The sequence below is a fragment of the Nematostella vectensis genome, chromosome 2, assembly GCF_932526225.1.
Source record: "Nematostella vectensis chromosome 2, jaNemVect1.1, whole genome shotgun sequence".
In the NCBI taxonomy this organism is placed as follows: domain Eukaryota; kingdom Metazoa; phylum Cnidaria; class Anthozoa; order Actiniaria; family Edwardsiidae; genus Nematostella; species Nematostella vectensis.
Genome location: NC_064035.1, coordinates 5,394,031 through 5,410,795, shown reverse-complemented (window position 1 = coordinate 5,410,795; position 16,765 = coordinate 5,394,031). Strand labels below are relative to the sequence as shown.

Sequence of the window (16,765 nt, the reverse complement as noted above, 5' to 3'; positions counted from 1 at the left end):
GAAGCATAAGGCACATTCGCAGAATGTTTAGAATTCCGAGCTACGACAAGCAACCATTGCCTGGGCTACCTGTGTCTCCAACAGACAAAGACGTCATTGATTACCACAGGAAGCCCAACCCTGGAGTTTTTACCTAAACAACATCCTCAAATGAACAGCCATGTCGAAGGCTTTGAAGAAACTCGTCGATGAAACGAAAGAACAAGGCTACACGGAGCTGGATCTGTGTGATAAAGGCATATCAAGTCTGAATGATATATCGAATCTAAGTAAGTCCCTCTACACTAACATGATACTGGAGGCAAGGTCCTGTTCGAACACTCCAAAACAATCACGTCGCCATCTTGTTTTATTTTGCTATGTCGTTTTTTCTGTCTCAATTCCAGCGACAGCACGACATCTTGTCCGGCTCACCCTCAGTCATAACAAGATTACGAGTAAGTAAAGTAACCCAACATTCTTTTCCATGTCAGAAAAAACCTTATTCACGTCTTATGAGTCGAGAAGCGCTCTTTGAAAACATTAACATTCCTCTAGAGGGTGGGTTCGTGTGAAAGAACGCTTTGTAAAAGAATTAAATTCCGAATTTAGGTCTATTCGATTACGTTTTTACTGAATTTGTGGTTGTTTCAACTTTACAATATTAATTATCCTGTGTCTTTTTCGATAGCGATTTATATAGAGTTAAATAGGTAAATGACTTCTATTTTCATTTCTCTTTCTTTTCAGGTCTTCCTCAAGCGATTGTAGAGCTTCAAAATTTGGAGACATTAATTCTATTTAATAATCATATTGAGGTAATTTAATCCTGAAAGGATGAGCAAACTGGTAGAGATGGGGGAGGGCTATCTCTAAAACGGGGAATTTGGGAACGATAAAATGGGGAATACTAAAACGGGGAATAATAAAATGGGGAATACTAAAACGGGGGATACTAAAATGGGGAATCTCTAAAACAGGGAATACCAAAAGGAGGATCTCTAAAACGGGGAACGACCATACGGGGAATCTCTAAAACGGGGAATACCAAAACGGGGAATCTCTAAAACAGGGAATACCAAAAGGAGGGATCTCTAAAATGGGGAATACTAAAACGAGAGACAAACTAAAGGCCGAGTCAGGAACCGAGTTAGGAACAAAGTCAGGAACCTTAAAAGTTGATAATTGGCAACGAGCACTTTGAGTCTGAGTTTCATTATCCTGACAAGACTGTGTAAAAGAAAATTTTGACGAAAAAGAAAAACAATGTGACAAGACGGCGAGCACCACTGATAGCCAAGAAATACATAGCTTATTTATATCGGACAAACAAAAAAAAAGAATAAATAAAAGGGATGCAAATACCAAAAAAATTATCTCTAAGATACTGCAGCTTCTTTGTAAATGCAGGCCCATAGCCAGGGGGGGGTTCGGAAGAACCCCCCACTCGGCTTGAAGGTCCGCTCAGAGCAAACAAAAAATATATAATGTTTGGCTGGATTACCGTGCACATCCATGCCTTTAAAATGACTATAAAAATCTTTTTTTTAAATAACCATCTTGATTATATGTTAAAAAGCACCCTATTAATAGGGTGTTTTAAAATACATTTTAAATACAAGATTGAATTTATTTGAAGTATTGATTGAGGGGAGGGGTATACCGGAAATTTGGACTGCTGAAATGGAAAAATGAAACAACCCTCTCAAAATCCTGGCTATGGGCCTGAAATGCAATATTCTATCAAATCACCATAAAGCAGCACAGTGTTTGGGGTTTTATTTTACATCAAAAGTTTGTTCTCTACATACCGTGGAGCTTTCACACCAAACAGTCCATTTATGCAGAGAAGACTGACATCTGAGCTTTCTTTCTCATTGTTTAGATCTATTGCACCTTTGGGATGAAGCCTGTAGCTTCCAAAAGGTGAAAATAGAAATAAATAGCCTGAAAAGTCGTTGAATTAAGTATATTACAGTGTTTGTCACAACGATGAAAACAAAGCTGAACGGTAAATAAACCAAGTAAACTGTTTTCCATTTATTTGGGCCCACGGATCATTCTTCATTTGGTATCTTGTCTTCATCTTAGTTGATTGTGTGTGAGTGTTTATTGTTTTCCCGCCTTTTTGAAATCTATCAATAAACTAATCGATATACATTGATTTGTTTTCTCCTCATTTTAAATTTTAAAAGCCATATAGTAAAACTTTTATTGATTTATTATTGTCAGCGAATGCATACCTGTTTAAGTATTCCCTGTTTTTGAGATTCCCCGTTTTAGAGATTCCCCGTTTTAGTATTCCCCGCTTTAGAGATTCCCCGTTTCAGTATTCCCCATTTTAGAGATTCCCTGTTTTAATATTCCCCGTTTTAGAGATAGCCGATTGGGGAGGGTGGCATATTGAAAGTGTGAACCACAAGGTCACCCATTTTTTCTGTACCACCATTCATTAATCTTTGAAACCATATGATTTCCCAGTGACAAACTACATTACACCTTCCACTGAACAAAAGCCTTGATGTTTATGTGATCTCATCACAACATCGTACACCCATATCATTTCCAATCATGTTTTTGTAGAAATTAGGTAGAAATTCTAAATGGGATGATAGTGATGACAAGGTTCAATATGCCATATGTATCTTTGAACTAAAGCTATGCAAGAGAAATTAACCTGTGTCTTTGGCTTTATGCTGATTGAAACCTCTTATGCAATGCTTACACACTAGACCATCTTGTCCATCAAGTGAGATGGAATGATGTTACAATATTATTTAATTGTGGATTTGAGGTATGTGATATCATTATAGCCACATTTTTGCTTATTATTCACATATTACTTCTTATTTTTAAGGAACTTCCGATTGCACTTGGGTCCCTACCAAAGCTAAGACATCTAAATGTTGCGTAAGTATTACATCATTATTAAAAACCTATAGAGTAATGTTGTCCAAATAATTAAAAGTGAAAAACCTATTCCTATGTGAAGTATACATGCATATTTTTGTCAATAACTTTGTTTGTTTTTGCTACAGGGTAAATAGACTAAGCTCCCTTCCTAAAGGCCTCGGCACAGCTTCTGCTCTGGAGATCCTAGACCTCACTTACAATAATCTCAACGAAAAATCATTACCTGGGAATTTCTTTATTATGTGTAAGTATCACAGGAGTTATTACAATCACAAAACATGACATCATAGATTTGATCTTTCGCTTGCAGTTACACTTGAACAGATGCCATAAATTGTCTTAAGCAATGCATACATACATACATAAACTTTATTCAAGTGTCAAAAGTGTTTAGCTAAAAAAGCTAATTGTGGACACTATAAAAAATAAATAGTCAGATAATTAATAAATAATATGATTTAGAATCTAATCTAGCTATATTTAAAATATTAAAAATATTATAGAAAACTATACGTATTATACATATTAATATAATATATTATATACACAAACACTATATAGACGAACTATCACAGGCGTAGATACAAGTAAACAGACATGTGTATACAAATAGACACAAGAACAAACAAACAAACAAACAAACAAGCAACATATAAATAAATAACAAAACAAATTAATATAAAAATATGATACAAGGGTGGTGCACACTCCTCATGTGCCCGACCGCCAGACAGCACACGGGACCACCCCACGTGCCCACCCCACTAGGATGAGCATGCGATGCAGTCACATGCGCCATCCAGCAGGCCAAGCACATCAAGAGTGCGCACTCCCGTCCTAAAAGCCTGTAGGCTGGTCTTATTACGAAGTTCCTGACTTATTTTACCCCAAATATAGGGGCCTAGAAACCTTATGCTGTGTCTACCATATGTGATTGTATTAAATCTTGGAACAGGAAAATCGCTCCTCAAGTTGTAACTCCTGTCTTGCTGAAAAAATATACTTTGAATATGCTCAGGAGCTAGGGAATTTCTAACTTTGTACATTAATATAAGAATGTCTTGTAATCTTCTATTCTCTAAGCTTGACAATCACCCTCTCCTCAAAAGTTCAGCATAAGTGTCAGTTCTGTTATTAAATATTGCGCGTAGAGCCCTCTCTTGGACTCTCTCTAACTTTCTAGCATCAGCGGCTTTACAAAAGTGCCATACCGTGTGACAATATGTGAGATTGGGTAAAATTGCTGATTTATAAAGTTGTAATTTGGCGTCTACTGGGATTAGATTTCTAAGCCTTACCAACACACCAACTTTTTGGCTTGCTTTCTTACATATTTCACTGATATGAAGACTAAAGTTCAGCTTATCGTCAAGAGTCACTCCTAGCAGTTTCATTTCAGTAGACGATTTAATTATTTCTTCATCAATCTTAACCTGTATAGATAGGTTGTCTTTATTTCTATTTTTTCTGCCTAGCAACATCAAGCTATATTTATCATAGTTCCCTTTGAGGAAATTATCTTTATACCATTGTGATATCTTATGTCCTTCTTCGTTCAAAATTTGTTCCACGCACTCAGCTGTTCCCCCTTTTACATATAGCTGATGGTCATCAGCATACATTGACAAGCTAGCTGTTTTAACTTCAAATGTCATGTCATTTTGGAAGATATTCCATAATAATGGTCCAAATGACGACCCTTGAGGACATCCCCTTACTGCATCCTTCCAGACACTGGTGACTCCATTAAGTTTGACCCTGTTTTGACGGTTGGTGAAGTATGATCTCATCAAGTGTAATGACTGCTCAGAAAAGCCATATGCTTTGAGCTTATTTACCATGAGTGCTGGGTGTAAGGAGTCAAATGCTTTACTCATATCTGTTGAGAGTATTCCAATAAACTGTTTGGAATCTACAGCTAGCTTCCAGTCTTCTGTGAGTTTTAGCAGAGTGGTTTCACAGCTATGCTTCTTCCTATATGCCGACAAGCAAGGATCAAGCTTGGGATCAAAATGATTATTTACTTGTGTACTCATCATTGACTTATATACCTTATCTACTATGCATAGTAATGTTATTGGACGGTAGTTTTTTCTCAAGACGGTCATCCTTTTTGTAAACAGGGTTCCATTCCCCTTTCTTCCATGCTTCTGGCCATTCTCCTTTCCTGATACACTCATTATAGAGACCCGTTAGGGAGTCTGCTATACCTCTTGATGCTAGTTTTAACAATCTGGGAGTAATGGAGTCATAGCCAGAGGCCTTTCTGACATTTAGCTTCTCGAGAAATGACTGAACTGAATTTGTGCTGAGCTGTTGAAAACAGAAATTTGAGTTGTTGCTCTTATTTGCATCATAGATATTCTTAAGACTTGGATGACTGGACAAATCCTCTTCCGTCATACTGTTGACATTTGCTCCACCAATCTCATTAGCCATGGTGGAAAAGTAGTCTACCAGAACGTTTGCTACCTTTTCCTGGTCTTTCTCAATTTTTCCATCTGTTCTGATGTTGATGTTGATGGTGGAGGTTTGGAGACCTACCCTTCTTATGCATTGAAACAAGCCTTGAAATTCTCATTGCGAATATTTGTCCTCTATGTGATTCTATAGTTTCAATTATAGGTACTGATTTGTTAGATCAAATGAAACGGAGAAGTTTTTTTATTACTTCCTATTATCCGACTTGATAGCACATTTCTTTTTCAGCTCAACTTCGAGCTCTGTACTTTGGTGACAATGATTTTGAGATGATCCCACCTGAAATAGGGCAGCTGAAGAATCTACAAGTTGTAAGTGTTATTATAACCAGGGTCTCCCCAAACGCATCTACAAGTTGTAAGTGTTATTATAACCAGGGTCTCCCCAAACGCATCTAAGTGTCACAGTACTAGAAACAAATTCTGGTACTGTACCTCTGATTTCTTGCCACACACAGAATTCTTATACTTTTTGCCAAACAAGCCTCAACAGGTCTGCTGGTACAGTATATAAGTTTGTTACTGATAATTGCAATTCCCAATATTGTCTTTTAAGCTTGTTTTCCGAGACAATGACCTGATATCACTACCACCGGAGATTGGAGAACTAAAAAGTTTAAGAGAGCTCCACATTCAGAACAACAGACTGATGGTGCTGCCTCCTGAATTAGGTACAAATTACTCTACCAATTTATGTTATATTTGGCTTATTAATATTTGGCTTCATCCTTATGAGAAGTTATTAGTTATTATGCAAATAACTGTTACTGTTTTAAAAATAGGGGCCTTGAATCTTGGAAGTCCTCGCCATGTATTCAAAGCTGAGGGAAATCCATGGATTCAACAACTAGATGATCAGATTATCCTTGGCCCATTCCATGTGATGGACTACATCAAAACAGATGGATACAAAACGTAAGTTGAGGGGACTAGAGTGAATGTTGTAGAAAGTTGCCTTTGCTAGTCAAATACAAGATAATATGAAACATATATGATATAAAAAGAGCTGCTACTATGTCAAGAAAACCCCAAAATATATTATTTAGGATTGAAATTTATTTGATTTTACTTGATTTATTTGATTGAAATTGCTGTTAACTATTTTGCTTTCCTCTTATTTTTTGTAGGGTTTATGAGAAACACCTAGAGTCACCACCCATGCCACCAGCAAAAGAGGAAAAGTTTAAAGTATCCAAGAAGAGCAGGAAGAAGTAGATATATTTTTTAGAGAAAGCAAGAGTTCTAAACTTTTCAATCTTTTCCTGCATCCCCCAAAAAACATTTATATACACATCTTTTCTACCACTTTGTATAAAGAAAATTTAAAAAAGGTCATTATCTGAACAATTAGAAGATGTGGAAGAAACAATGCATGGTCTGATGTTTTTTTATTATTATTTAGGTATTGTATTTTTTTTAATTTACAAAGTGAAAGTTTCAAATATGAAAGTAATTTCTTGTAAATTGAGTTGAGCACAAAGATAACAGTAGCGATCGTTTTTTAGTTATAACAATAATTTTCAAAATGCCAAATATCAAATCAAAAAAGATTCACATTGTTAAAATGGCTCTTAACTAATAGTCTCCTTTAAGTTTTAATACCTAATTGTAGTCAACAGGTGAATGTCAAAAGTTGTTAAAAAGGGTGTATTTACAGGTTAGTTTTCATCTCATCTGGAATTTGCATCCTATCAAATCTTGGTGAAACTGGCTGAGGTTTCTCCACAATGACAGACTCTAGACCCATCCCACTTTCACATCGCTTCACCTCAGGCAGGTTAATTGCCTCTCCTTTGATCAAGAATGTGTCATCTGGTACAAACCCAGGGAAGTACTTGCTTGCATAGTGGAAACCTGCTGCTAGGGTGCTGCCAGTAACTGGGCCTACCAAATACACCTGTCAACACAGAGAAGGGCAATTGTTCAGTTATTGTTGAAAAACCAAGGGTTGTTTATCTCATCAATGAACGCTGTTAGTCTATTTATAACATCTACAGTTCAAGCCTGTGTTTTGGTGCATGCAAGTCAAGAGGCAAGCATCCATGTCTTTTAGTAAGATGGTTGATTGGTTTCAGTTTCTCAATCTTTTGCCTAATTTTGCTAGGAAAGTCAGGGAGGGTGGGGAATAAAGTGGATTTTGCTCATTTATTTTATGCTTGTGTGATTTTCACTTTAAACAGCCCTAGTTGCCCCGCCTCTCCCCAATCTACCAGACTTTCTTTTTTTAGACACAATCCCACTCACCTTTATGATTTATTCTTGTAGCCCCACCCCTTCCTATTCTGTGCATGTCATAAATTTGACTACCTACCCATACATGCACTGGTCTGTTGCTCATAACGGCTGCCCCCAAAGCACATGCCGGGTTTATGCCCCAACCAACAAGCTGGAACTAACATTTCAAAGGTAAAATAAGTACCCAATCTCAATGGACCAAATGTCTTGTTTCCAGTGAACATAAGATGATAACAGTGGTAGCATATTAGGTTAATCAGTGGTGGGTCCCCCTCCTTACACTAAACTTTTAGGAGAAATGTATTGGTGTTCCTTCGACTATTTGGGAGGTCCTTATTTCGCTCCTGACAAAAAAAACAATGCTTGTTTAAGATTTCGAAACTGAACAGGTTCCTGAAAGAAAGGTAAGTATTAGAAGGAGTTGATTATTAATAAGTACTTTATACTGACCTCTGCTAGGTGACAGGCTATCAGGGTCACACCACTTGCACTGCCCACCAGGAAATGGCTTAAATCATTTTCACGGCAGACAAGCACAGTGCAGACGAACAGGAAACTCAAAACTACCTCCATGACAAAGCAAGCTATAGGACCGATGTTACCATTGAATTGGCTGACTTCCATCACGTTTTCGAAGGGTAGGATTGTGCTAAAGAGAGCTACTCCCGCAATGCCTTGTTTGTCAATAGAAAACAAGAAAATTATAATAAATAGTTAAAGAAAAAAATAAAGCAATCTTTATGTGCTCATGATTAAGCTTCTTACCACCAGTTATCTGAGATATTATATAGAATACAGCCTTTAAAACAGACACTTTTCTGGTCAGCAACAGTGCGATGGTGACGATGGGGTTCACGTATCCTCCACTGAACGGCGCCAAAATGTAAACAAGAACTGCGTACAAAATACCATAAGAAAGAGCAATGCTCTCGATTGAGCGAGGGCTATCAAAGGACACAGTCGATGCACATCCAAGAAAGCCGTACAGTAGACTACCAAAAATCTCTACCAGACTTGCAGAGATTATAAAGCCTGTACTTTCCATGTCGTTAGAGCTAGAACTGGCGAAGGAGGGCGACCCAGGCCTCCGCATTTTTTATCCACTTTCACGTTATGCGCATGCGTACCGTTCCCAGGTGCACGATGACTTTAAGGAATTTTACATAAAGTACCCGCCTTTTCTTTCTTTTGCGGAGGACACAAATATCGCGGGCTCGAAGACGAGATTTCTGACCTTCGAACCAACTCTTCCAGGCTTCTTTGCGATCTCTGCAAGTTTACCGGTAAGCGAGCGCTACTTTGGTATCGTAATGACATTGACATTGAGAAACATTATCCATTCCAACCTTTTACTGGAAGTTTCAGTCAGTTACATCAATAACTTTATCAAGAAATAAAATCGTGCCCCACCCCTCACCGAAAAACAAAAGAACTAGAAAACTTCAGAAACACACAATTTAAAATCCTAGCAAATTTGGGGTACCGGGAATGGATTTACTTTGAAATGATAAGGCATAGAGAAGCTGCAATTCAAGAATTTTCTTAGCGAGAGATGTTACTCGCAAAAGCCCTGTTTTGGAGCTGCACGGAACGAAAGCCATTTACCCTTTCGGCGCTGATAAGTTACGTGCGTTTTACAGGGTCAAAGTCCAACAAATCGTAAACAACCCGCGAAAGTCCGGACAAGTGGTGAATAAGCGTATGCTTCGACAGACAAAATGGGGACAACAAAACATTGTCTCATGGCACCTGTAGAAAGGATTCTAGATTCCCGCAGTTGTGAAGGACAAATGGCAATAGGGACCCTGTACTATTCTTCCATATTCCAGGAGAGAAAAGAAAAACAAAAAGGTAAAAAGAATGAATAAAGCGGTGCAAACACGAAGATTTTTTTTTTCTTGGAAGAACGCCAGACTCCCTAAAAAATTAACTTTCACTTTCATGACTTCAGTTTGGCTGGCGCTTCTAAGTTTTGATTTTTCGAATTTCCATTCATGTCCCCCTCTACTGGCATTACAGATTGGGAGTATGAAAACATATACAAATAAGAATTCTGGTGGAAAGTGGCCCTTATGATGCTATTTAGGTTTCAATAATAATGACAAACATTTCACGGGGAAGCATGCCCCCGGACCCCACTCACAATACTATATATACCCCTTGTCACGCGAAGGAGCACGATATAACAATGTATTTATTAAGACTTTGTATATTTGGATATGCTTTATAATTCTAGACTTAGAAGAAAAATAAAGACTATTACATGAAAAAAAATTAACTTAACACGCTCACTAATAACACACACACTCTCCGTCACTCCATCAATAAATCTTGCAAAACAACTCGAGTCACGTAACGAGATCTGAGTTACACAATTCGCTTTTGAATGACTTCATCAGTTTCCATGAAATACACTTCATTAATTCCATGATATTGACTTTGGGATATTGCCCTCAACTCTTGGTTTCTATTCTCTCCTCCTTCTATCCTCGGAACTACATTCGTAGTTCGGTAACTCCATTCTCGTTCTTAACTTTCAGCGACCCATGTACTCTCTGCACACACCGATTGACTTAATCAAATCAGAGTCCAGTATTTATAATAAATAAATAAAAGAGTTCACAAGTCCGGTTGCATAACTGTTTGTATAACGCATTGTTCGTCATCTAAAATTTCTAAATTGTGCGAAAAATGTGCACAACTATTAACCTATCTAAACATCATTTTGCATACACTTGAAATATTCGTTCAACTATTTAAACTATCTAAACAAGGCATGGGTAACTATCTATCTATTTCTTATCTGAAATCTAAAGTATGAAGACAATGAAAACATAGGGACTTGCATATGGGCTTAAAATCAACACTGCTTCTGACTTGATGATGCTTAAAGGCCAGCTCCGCCACTAAGCAGACACTAGGCACTACCTCCCCCCCTCACACATAACGATTCGGCGTGTGCGTGTGTGGGTGGGTGGGGGTCTTCCCTAAGCATGTCCCGTTCTCCCAATATTTCCTCTCGAAGGTAACATAATATACCTGTATGTTTTTTTTAATCCCTTTCTTGAAGTTGTGCCGAAATATTGGGACATTGGGACACATACTGAAAACAGCTACACCAAACTAGCCTGGAATGATAGGTGCGCAATGGATGGTTACAAGAGGCCATGATATAAGAGAACGAATCCCCGTGGCCCATGATGCCGTCCATAAAAGCTATTTTTAGATTGCGCGAGCTTGTCAATCATAGCATCCATATATGGTTCATCGCGCCATATTTGGTTATGGGCACCTCGCGAGCTAACATTTTCACAATTTTTTTCCCTCTGCACTTCTTGACTTCGTTCGCTACCTGTTTTTATCCTTTTAGCTGCTTCTCATAGCTCATGATTACAATGCTACTCGTAGGGTGGTGTCCTGGTAGCTGTTAAGTTATCTAATGTTAAGTTATCTAAATGTTATATAAATAATTGAACGGGAAGACGTCGGGGGGACAGCGAATTTGGAGTTCATTCAAGATGCATCAGGCTGACTCCTAAAAAGTTTTTTTTTCTCTTCAATACGGTGAAATGGAAAACCTAGGCATTCTCAGTCTATGTTATGTATTTAAATACAATAAGGCCTTTATTTTTCTTTGATTTACAATATTTTTAGATGAATGAACTTCAATTCTTCACGCAAATGTTCAGAAATCATGTCACTCAAGAAAACCTTGTCACCGGAATAAGATTTACTTCATTATGGAGACTTGAAATATTTTATTTATGAAATACCTGTCTTAATAACCACAATATCGGTGTGAATATAATGCTATTAAGTTCTGGATGTATCTTTTACATTTAAAGGGAATTGGAAAAGAATTGTGTTGTAAACACAGATTTATGATTGATTGTCGTTTTACTTAAACTTATAATTTGCGAATCAGCCGTGAAAACTTTTACTGGGGAAGTTGCTCCCCGAGCCTAAAATCACGCACTTTATGCATTTCAATGTCCGAGAAACGGTTGATTGGATCCAGCGTACTCTATGGAAGATCATTTTCACAGCGTTTGTAAAAAAGGATGATTTTCGGTCAAAAATATTTCCATAACATCCTTTGCCAGTTTGATGGTTCACATCTCTCAAGATGTGATCGCGCGTTTGACTGATGTTGCTAGGAAACGTGAGCGCTAACCAATCAGATGCGTATCTAAAAATAACTGCTTGTTCTAAAAATAGCTTTCATGGACGTCATCATTGGAACTTACCCTAATATGGGGGATTCGTCTTACATCATGGTCTCTTGATGGTTATTACGAATTGAACAATAACATCGTTATATTAATGGCAATGTGCGCAATGTGCCCTTATCCTCTAAGCATTCGCTTTATATTTTGTTTGAGGCAAAACAGGCCTGTAAACGTGTGTAAATTATAACTCCATAAAGACAAATAGTAACTTCTTTGTTAAAATGAATTTTGCTAGGCGTGGCGTCGACTCACCACTAGCTTGTGTGAGAAAGCCTTGTGTTGTTACGGCTATTGACCCAGCTCTCTTGACTCGAGCGTTTGGCATTGTTTAATAAAGATGTCTCTTCGATCAGCCAACTGTTCATGTTGTATCACAGAAAATAACACAGAAAAAGCAACGAAGCAAGCTTGATAATTTTGGTACAGTTGTCGGATAGAGTACCATAAATACTTTAATGTATGCGTTATGGTGATAATAGCGCTACGCCCGTGAAATAACCTTTGATTTTCAAGTATTTTTTCTATTTTCGTTCTTATTAGAAGCAATGTTTTATTTGATGCATTTCAGTGCATTACACACTTTATTAGGCCCTTTATGTCTTGAATGCGCTTGAATTCAGTCTTGTGCCAGCCCAGGTATTCTGCCTATACACGTTCTCTGAGACGGCACAAAAACTCATATTCCTAACGTGTAAAATAGAGTAAACGAAACGTTTTTCTATGTATTTCTCTACAACCATGTTTTGATGCTCGATAGGTTTGATAAAGCAACATAAATCAGTGATAGTTTAAGTATTAATCACAACTTGACATAAGGACTACAGAAGCTGAATATCAAATGATACACTGTGATTCCCTTGTAGCGCGCGCAGACTATTTTCTGTCTAAATTCGAATGTTTAGATTTAATTTTAAAATGATTCATAGCGAGCTCCCTGTGTTTTCTTTCCTCCTTACATCGTTCAGCTGCGTTTGTGCAGTTTTACAACTGTATTGTCATCCATTCTTTGGTCAAAACACATTGAGATTGTCTTCGTGACTGTGATAGTATATCCCCAAGTCCGAAAACACCTCATCACATTATACTTATAACGGATTTTAGTGCTCTACAGTTATGTTAGCTCAAATACGAAGCTTTAACGCTGCATATATAACAACACTTTTAACTATTTGCAGTCGTAGTGAAGTAGTCACATTTCGTTCCAATTCGATGAATGCAACCGTCCCTTGTGTTGGCAATCTTTTGAAAAAAGACAATGGCTGGCAAAGGTGAAACAGTACATCCTTGTTTGTGCCCGAAGGAATATTAGGCAACTAGGACGACACATGCGGTTAGGAGCTGGCGGTTATGCGCAGAGTCGAGGGGTGGCTGTGGGAATTAAATGTGTGCACATCGAGAACAAGACGAACAAGAGACCCTATACTTAAACCCCCTCATTACAAATCTGCGGGTCGATCACTCGAGTTTTGCGACAGTATTTTTTTCATGCAAGACCAGTTTCTAGTATAATAACTGAGGTAAAATGGTGCTTATGTTGCTAGGTATTTTGTTATTTCATAGCTTTTTACTCTGAGATCAATAAACCTGCCATGGTTACGGAGTGTGGAAACAAAATTTATCCTTATCTTGTTGAAATTTGTCGAAAACAACAACAGTCAAGAACTGGGAAAGTCTAGCAGAGCCAGACTAATACCATATATTTGCGCGAAGTGTGATCGAGTCTACGAATATTTTGCCTCCATTTAAGGATTTTTTAGTAATCGCAGACAAAGTAACGTTCTAACCATTTTGTATCAAATACGTGGGTCGAGCCTTTAAGAACCCGTTTCCAAACCTCTTAAAACGGTAAGAATAATATTTCAAATAGCGATAAACGGGTTATTAGCTGGGAATGGTCAGATATTATGCTTAAATAGTAAGTACTAGATTCCCACGATTTTGACTCCCTGGAGGTGCCAAGTAGAAAGCAAACGCTGATAAACCTTTGGGGTGATCATCATCTGAAACGCCTCTGGATTCTTGCACGCAACCGGGGTGAGCCCATCTAAGGATTCAACATCTTTATATATTGATGAGTCGGAAAACATTAACACTTTTTTTTCGTCCCTTGGATACAAATGTTATAGCTGCCGGCTTCTCTTCCTCGATTGAAAAGGTTAGAAAACCCTCTCCAGCTGAAGTGTGTTTGCCTTTTACAAGTCTTCTTAAGATGAAGCGAATAATTTCAAATACACTTCTAACAGGGTCTTCTTTGGCAAACGTGTTACACCTTTAAGTGTTGTGCAAAGCGAATCTAATGAAATAAGAATTAGTTTCCTCGATATCAATGCTAATTTTTGTTAGTATCAGGTTCAAATCCCCCCAAAATACTGAAGCTTTTCTCATTTATATAAAGTCACACATCTCTTTACAAAGCATTTTCTACAAAATCGCTCCTTTTACTTAATTTAAGGATGATCATGACGATTATCTCTGTAACGTTTCTTTCTTATCGGCCTTGAAAAATCTAATAACCTCCATTACAAAACCGTCTATGAAATATTTACACGTTAGACTAGCAGGCCTGCAGAACGATAGCTCCATGCTGCACAATACAACGATTAAGTCACACATCGTGGATATCTTCCGAAAGGCTTAACAAGAATACCCTTAAGGGATATTTAGCATTAATAGGCCCAAAACGGATACGATGGAGCGTGGTACGACACTGCGGATGAATGTGTAACTGGTAGAGGGTATTCGGCGGTCTCGTAATCGTACGGAATCATTTGCTGCGGTTGATTTTTCCCCGTAGTATCATAGCACGGTAAGCCATCTTTCACGAGTACAGGTACGGGAACAGTTCTTGGTGCTGTTGGCGCTCCGACACTCGAGCAAAACGCTGCTGATACATCCCTATAAAACTGATCCTTCTCTCCGATTTGTTTTTTGAACTTGTAGCGGTGGTTTTGGAACCATATTTTTACCTGAGTCGGAGTAAGGTCTATTATACGAGCCAGTTGCTCTCTCTCGTTGGCACTTAAGTACTTTTGCTGTCGAAATCGACGCTCCAGCTCAAAGATCTGAGATTTGGTGAAGAGTATTCTTCTTTTCTTTTTCCTCACATGAGAGCTGGTAGTAAACTTGGGCACGTCCTGTAATCCGGAGCCATTGTCGACTCGAGCCTGTTCTCGGTCTCCTGTAGAGAGATGCACAGTAAATCTTGCTTCTCTTACGGACCATTATTTTAGCTTCGCGTGGTAATGCAGACAAGAAGGGCCCTTATTCAAAGTCAGCAGTCGCCTAACAACGACGAACGAACATCTCTCTGTGAAGGCGCAAGCTATAGGCAACGTATCCGAGGCCGATCCAATGTGAATAAAGTACTTCATTGTCGTCTGAAGCAAAGTAAAGCACCTTCAATTCATCTTCAGAAGTAATCTCAAGGGCTGAACACTGAAGAGTAATTGAGTGTGCTTGTCAGAAGATGTCGCGCGCGGTGTTCGTTACCCGCGCCAAATTTCCGTGCAGTTACTGCATAAGATAACAAGATTGCGAAATTTAAAATGAAGTGGAATATGTGCTGACTTACTTGTATCTTCACACGCTCGAAGTGCTCGTTCCATGTGTTGGATCTCAGAGACAACTGTTTTGCTGTAAGAAGCAAGTTCACTGTGGGCTGCTTCTGCCTGTCCGTCGTCTCTCTTGAATTTCTGCATCTTTGATAACCTATCTTCCGCGGCCTGTCTATTAAGAATGTCTTTTATGGAAAAGGAATTCATTTCTGTATGCTAGCTGTCGAGTAAATGGTTTCAAATAGAGCTCATTATCTCTGAGGCATGTCCGTTTGACAGCGTCCGTTGAGCTCTTGCGACACTAGACATATGTCAAGACTGGCTGAATACTTCATGGCCACGCAGGTTCATGGTGTTTGCCTTAGTTTGACATTAGACATGTGCCATCACACAGTCTTCATCCTGAGTATTTGCAGAGCGATTTTGATAAGGACTTGACATCCTTGCTTGTCACCAGTGATTACAGAAATATCAATTGTGACCACCCTAACGCAGAGCCTAGCTTGCTACAACAAGCTGCAGTTTCATTGATTGTTTTCAATGGTACGTCCACTTGCTGTTAGGGATACAATGCAGAACTTATGGTCGTTTTCAGGGTGATTCAGGGCTTTGATACTATCACACGTCACATTCTTATCAGAGTAGATGTCAGCGAGAGCTTTCTAGGTACACACCAAACCGTCTATTGTCATATGTCATGTCTTGGTGAGCCCACATCCCGCCCCCTTGTTCAGGTTTTTAATTGCAGCACGCCTTACACAGCCAAGTGATCATACAGATACTCTCTTAACGCGTTGATTCATCACCGCTATCTATCGTGTGAAGTCCTCGTCACCCAAGCCTCTACAAGGGGCTTCTTCACGCAGGCCTCGCGCTAATAAATCACGCAAGCATTTTTCTATTGACACAATCGCAGTTAAACAGAGAAATCACTAAGTTTTAACTCGTTTCCGTCTGTCGCGACGGAGTATTAATCGCGTCATTTCATTGGATTGTTACAGACCTCGACTGTCGGTGTTCTCTCGTCTTCTTACAGAATCGGGTATGCAAAGGGATTTTTGAGTGATTTTGGCGAAACAAATTGATCTAATTCCTATTTAAGTTGCTTTCAATTGTATTCCCCAAGAAAAACACAGTATAAACGTGATTTACATAATCCTGCCGGAAATGTTTATCCTGTCAGCATAAACTTGTCCGTCAAGAGAGATTGAAATCCACGTTTACCACAATGCTACTATCACGACCTTGGTTTCGGATGATGCCGAGGGGTATAGGATAGCTTGTAAGAAGGAATAGTTTTGGCGAGTTGACTCCTCTGCGGTCAGTACTATAATCCGGACAATGGCTATAGCTAACAGACTGAATGCTGACAGGA

The 16,765-nt window shown here is 38.6% G+C and overlaps 3 protein-coding genes and 1 long non-coding RNA gene across 4 annotated transcripts in view; 2 read left to right on the top strand and 2 right to left on the bottom strand.

Moving 5' to 3' along the window:
• Positions 1-105: 105 nt before the first annotated feature.
• On the top strand, positions 106-7,520 carry LOC5505206 (ras suppressor protein 1). The gene is made up of 9 exons (XM_001626014.3): positions 106-269; positions 387-437; positions 730-797; positions 2,837-2,889; positions 3,018-3,136; positions 5,602-5,684; positions 5,929-6,043; positions 6,155-6,287; positions 6,500-7,520. Exons 1-9 carry the CDS (start codon positions 161-163, stop codon positions 6,585-6,587), a joined length of 819 nt encoding a protein of 272 aa, XP_001626064.1. The 5' UTR covers positions 106-160; the 3' UTR covers positions 6,588-7,520.
• LOC116613045 (aquaporin-5) lies at positions 6,744-8,824 on the bottom strand. Its single transcript, XM_032373635.2, has 4 exons — positions 8,373-8,824; positions 8,058-8,281; positions 7,684-7,764; positions 6,744-7,269 (listed from the first exon to the last, which is right to left on the bottom strand). The coding sequence occupies exons 1-4, from the start codon at positions 8,698-8,700 to the stop codon at positions 7,024-7,026; spliced, it is 879 nt and encodes a 292-aa protein (XP_032229526.1). The 5' UTR covers positions 8,701-8,824; the 3' UTR covers positions 6,744-7,023.
• LOC116613046 overlaps positions 8,797-16,765 on the top strand; it is a 21,661-nt gene continuing 13,692 nt past the window's right edge. The window contains exons 1-2 of the long non-coding RNA XR_004294072.2: positions 8,797-8,890; positions 9,248-9,458. This is a non-coding gene — a long non-coding RNA (uncharacterized LOC116613046). The remainder of the gene's footprint in view (positions 8,891-9,247; positions 9,459-16,765) is intronic.
• On the bottom strand, positions 14,204-16,655 carry LOC5505207 (homeobox protein XENK-2). The gene is made up of 2 exons (XM_001625998.3): positions 15,408-16,655; positions 14,204-15,014 (listed from the first exon to the last, which is right to left on the bottom strand). The coding sequence occupies exons 1-2, from the start codon at positions 15,595-15,597 to the stop codon at positions 14,503-14,505; spliced, it is 702 nt and encodes a 233-aa protein (XP_001626048.1). The 5' UTR covers positions 15,598-16,655; the 3' UTR covers positions 14,204-14,502.

What these genes read in the sequence shown, in the direction of transcription:
- LOC5505206 (XM_001626014.3), top strand. Translation starts at nt 161, where the DNA reads ATGTCGAAGGCTTTGAAGAAACTCGTCGATGAAACGAAAGAACAAGGC. An exon ending in TGGGAATTTCTTTATTATGT is followed by an intron (nt 3,137 to 5,601) that starts GTAAGTATCACA and finishes TTTCTTTTTCAG; the next exon opens with CTCAACTTCGAGCTCTGTAC. An exon ending in GGTGCTGCCTCCTGAATTAG is followed by an intron (nt 6,044 to 6,154) that starts GTACAAATTACT and finishes TTTTAAAAATAG; the next exon opens with GGGCCTTGAATCTTGGAAGT.
- LOC5505207 (XM_001625998.3), bottom strand. Translation starts at nt 15,597, where the DNA reads ATGAATTCCTTTTCCATAAAAGACATTCTTAATAGACAGGCCGCGGAA. An exon ending in TCGAGCGTGTGAAGATACAA is followed by an intron (nt 15,015 to 15,407) that starts GTAAGTCAGCAC and finishes ATCTCTCTACAG; the next exon opens with GAGACCGAGAACAGGCTCGA.
- LOC116613045 (XM_032373635.2), bottom strand. Translation starts at nt 8,700, where the DNA reads ATGCGGAGGCCTGGGTCGCCCTCCTTCGCCAGTTCTAGCTCTAACGAC. An exon ending in TAGCCTGTCACCTAGCAGAG is followed by an intron (nt 7,765 to 8,057) that starts GTCAGTATAAAG and finishes TTGAAATGTTAG; the next exon opens with TTCCAGCTTGTTGGTTGGGG. An exon ending in ACAGACCAGTGCATGTATGG is followed by an intron (nt 7,270 to 7,683) that starts GTAGGTAGTCAA and finishes CTGTGTTGACAG; the next exon opens with GTGTATTTGGTAGGCCCAGT.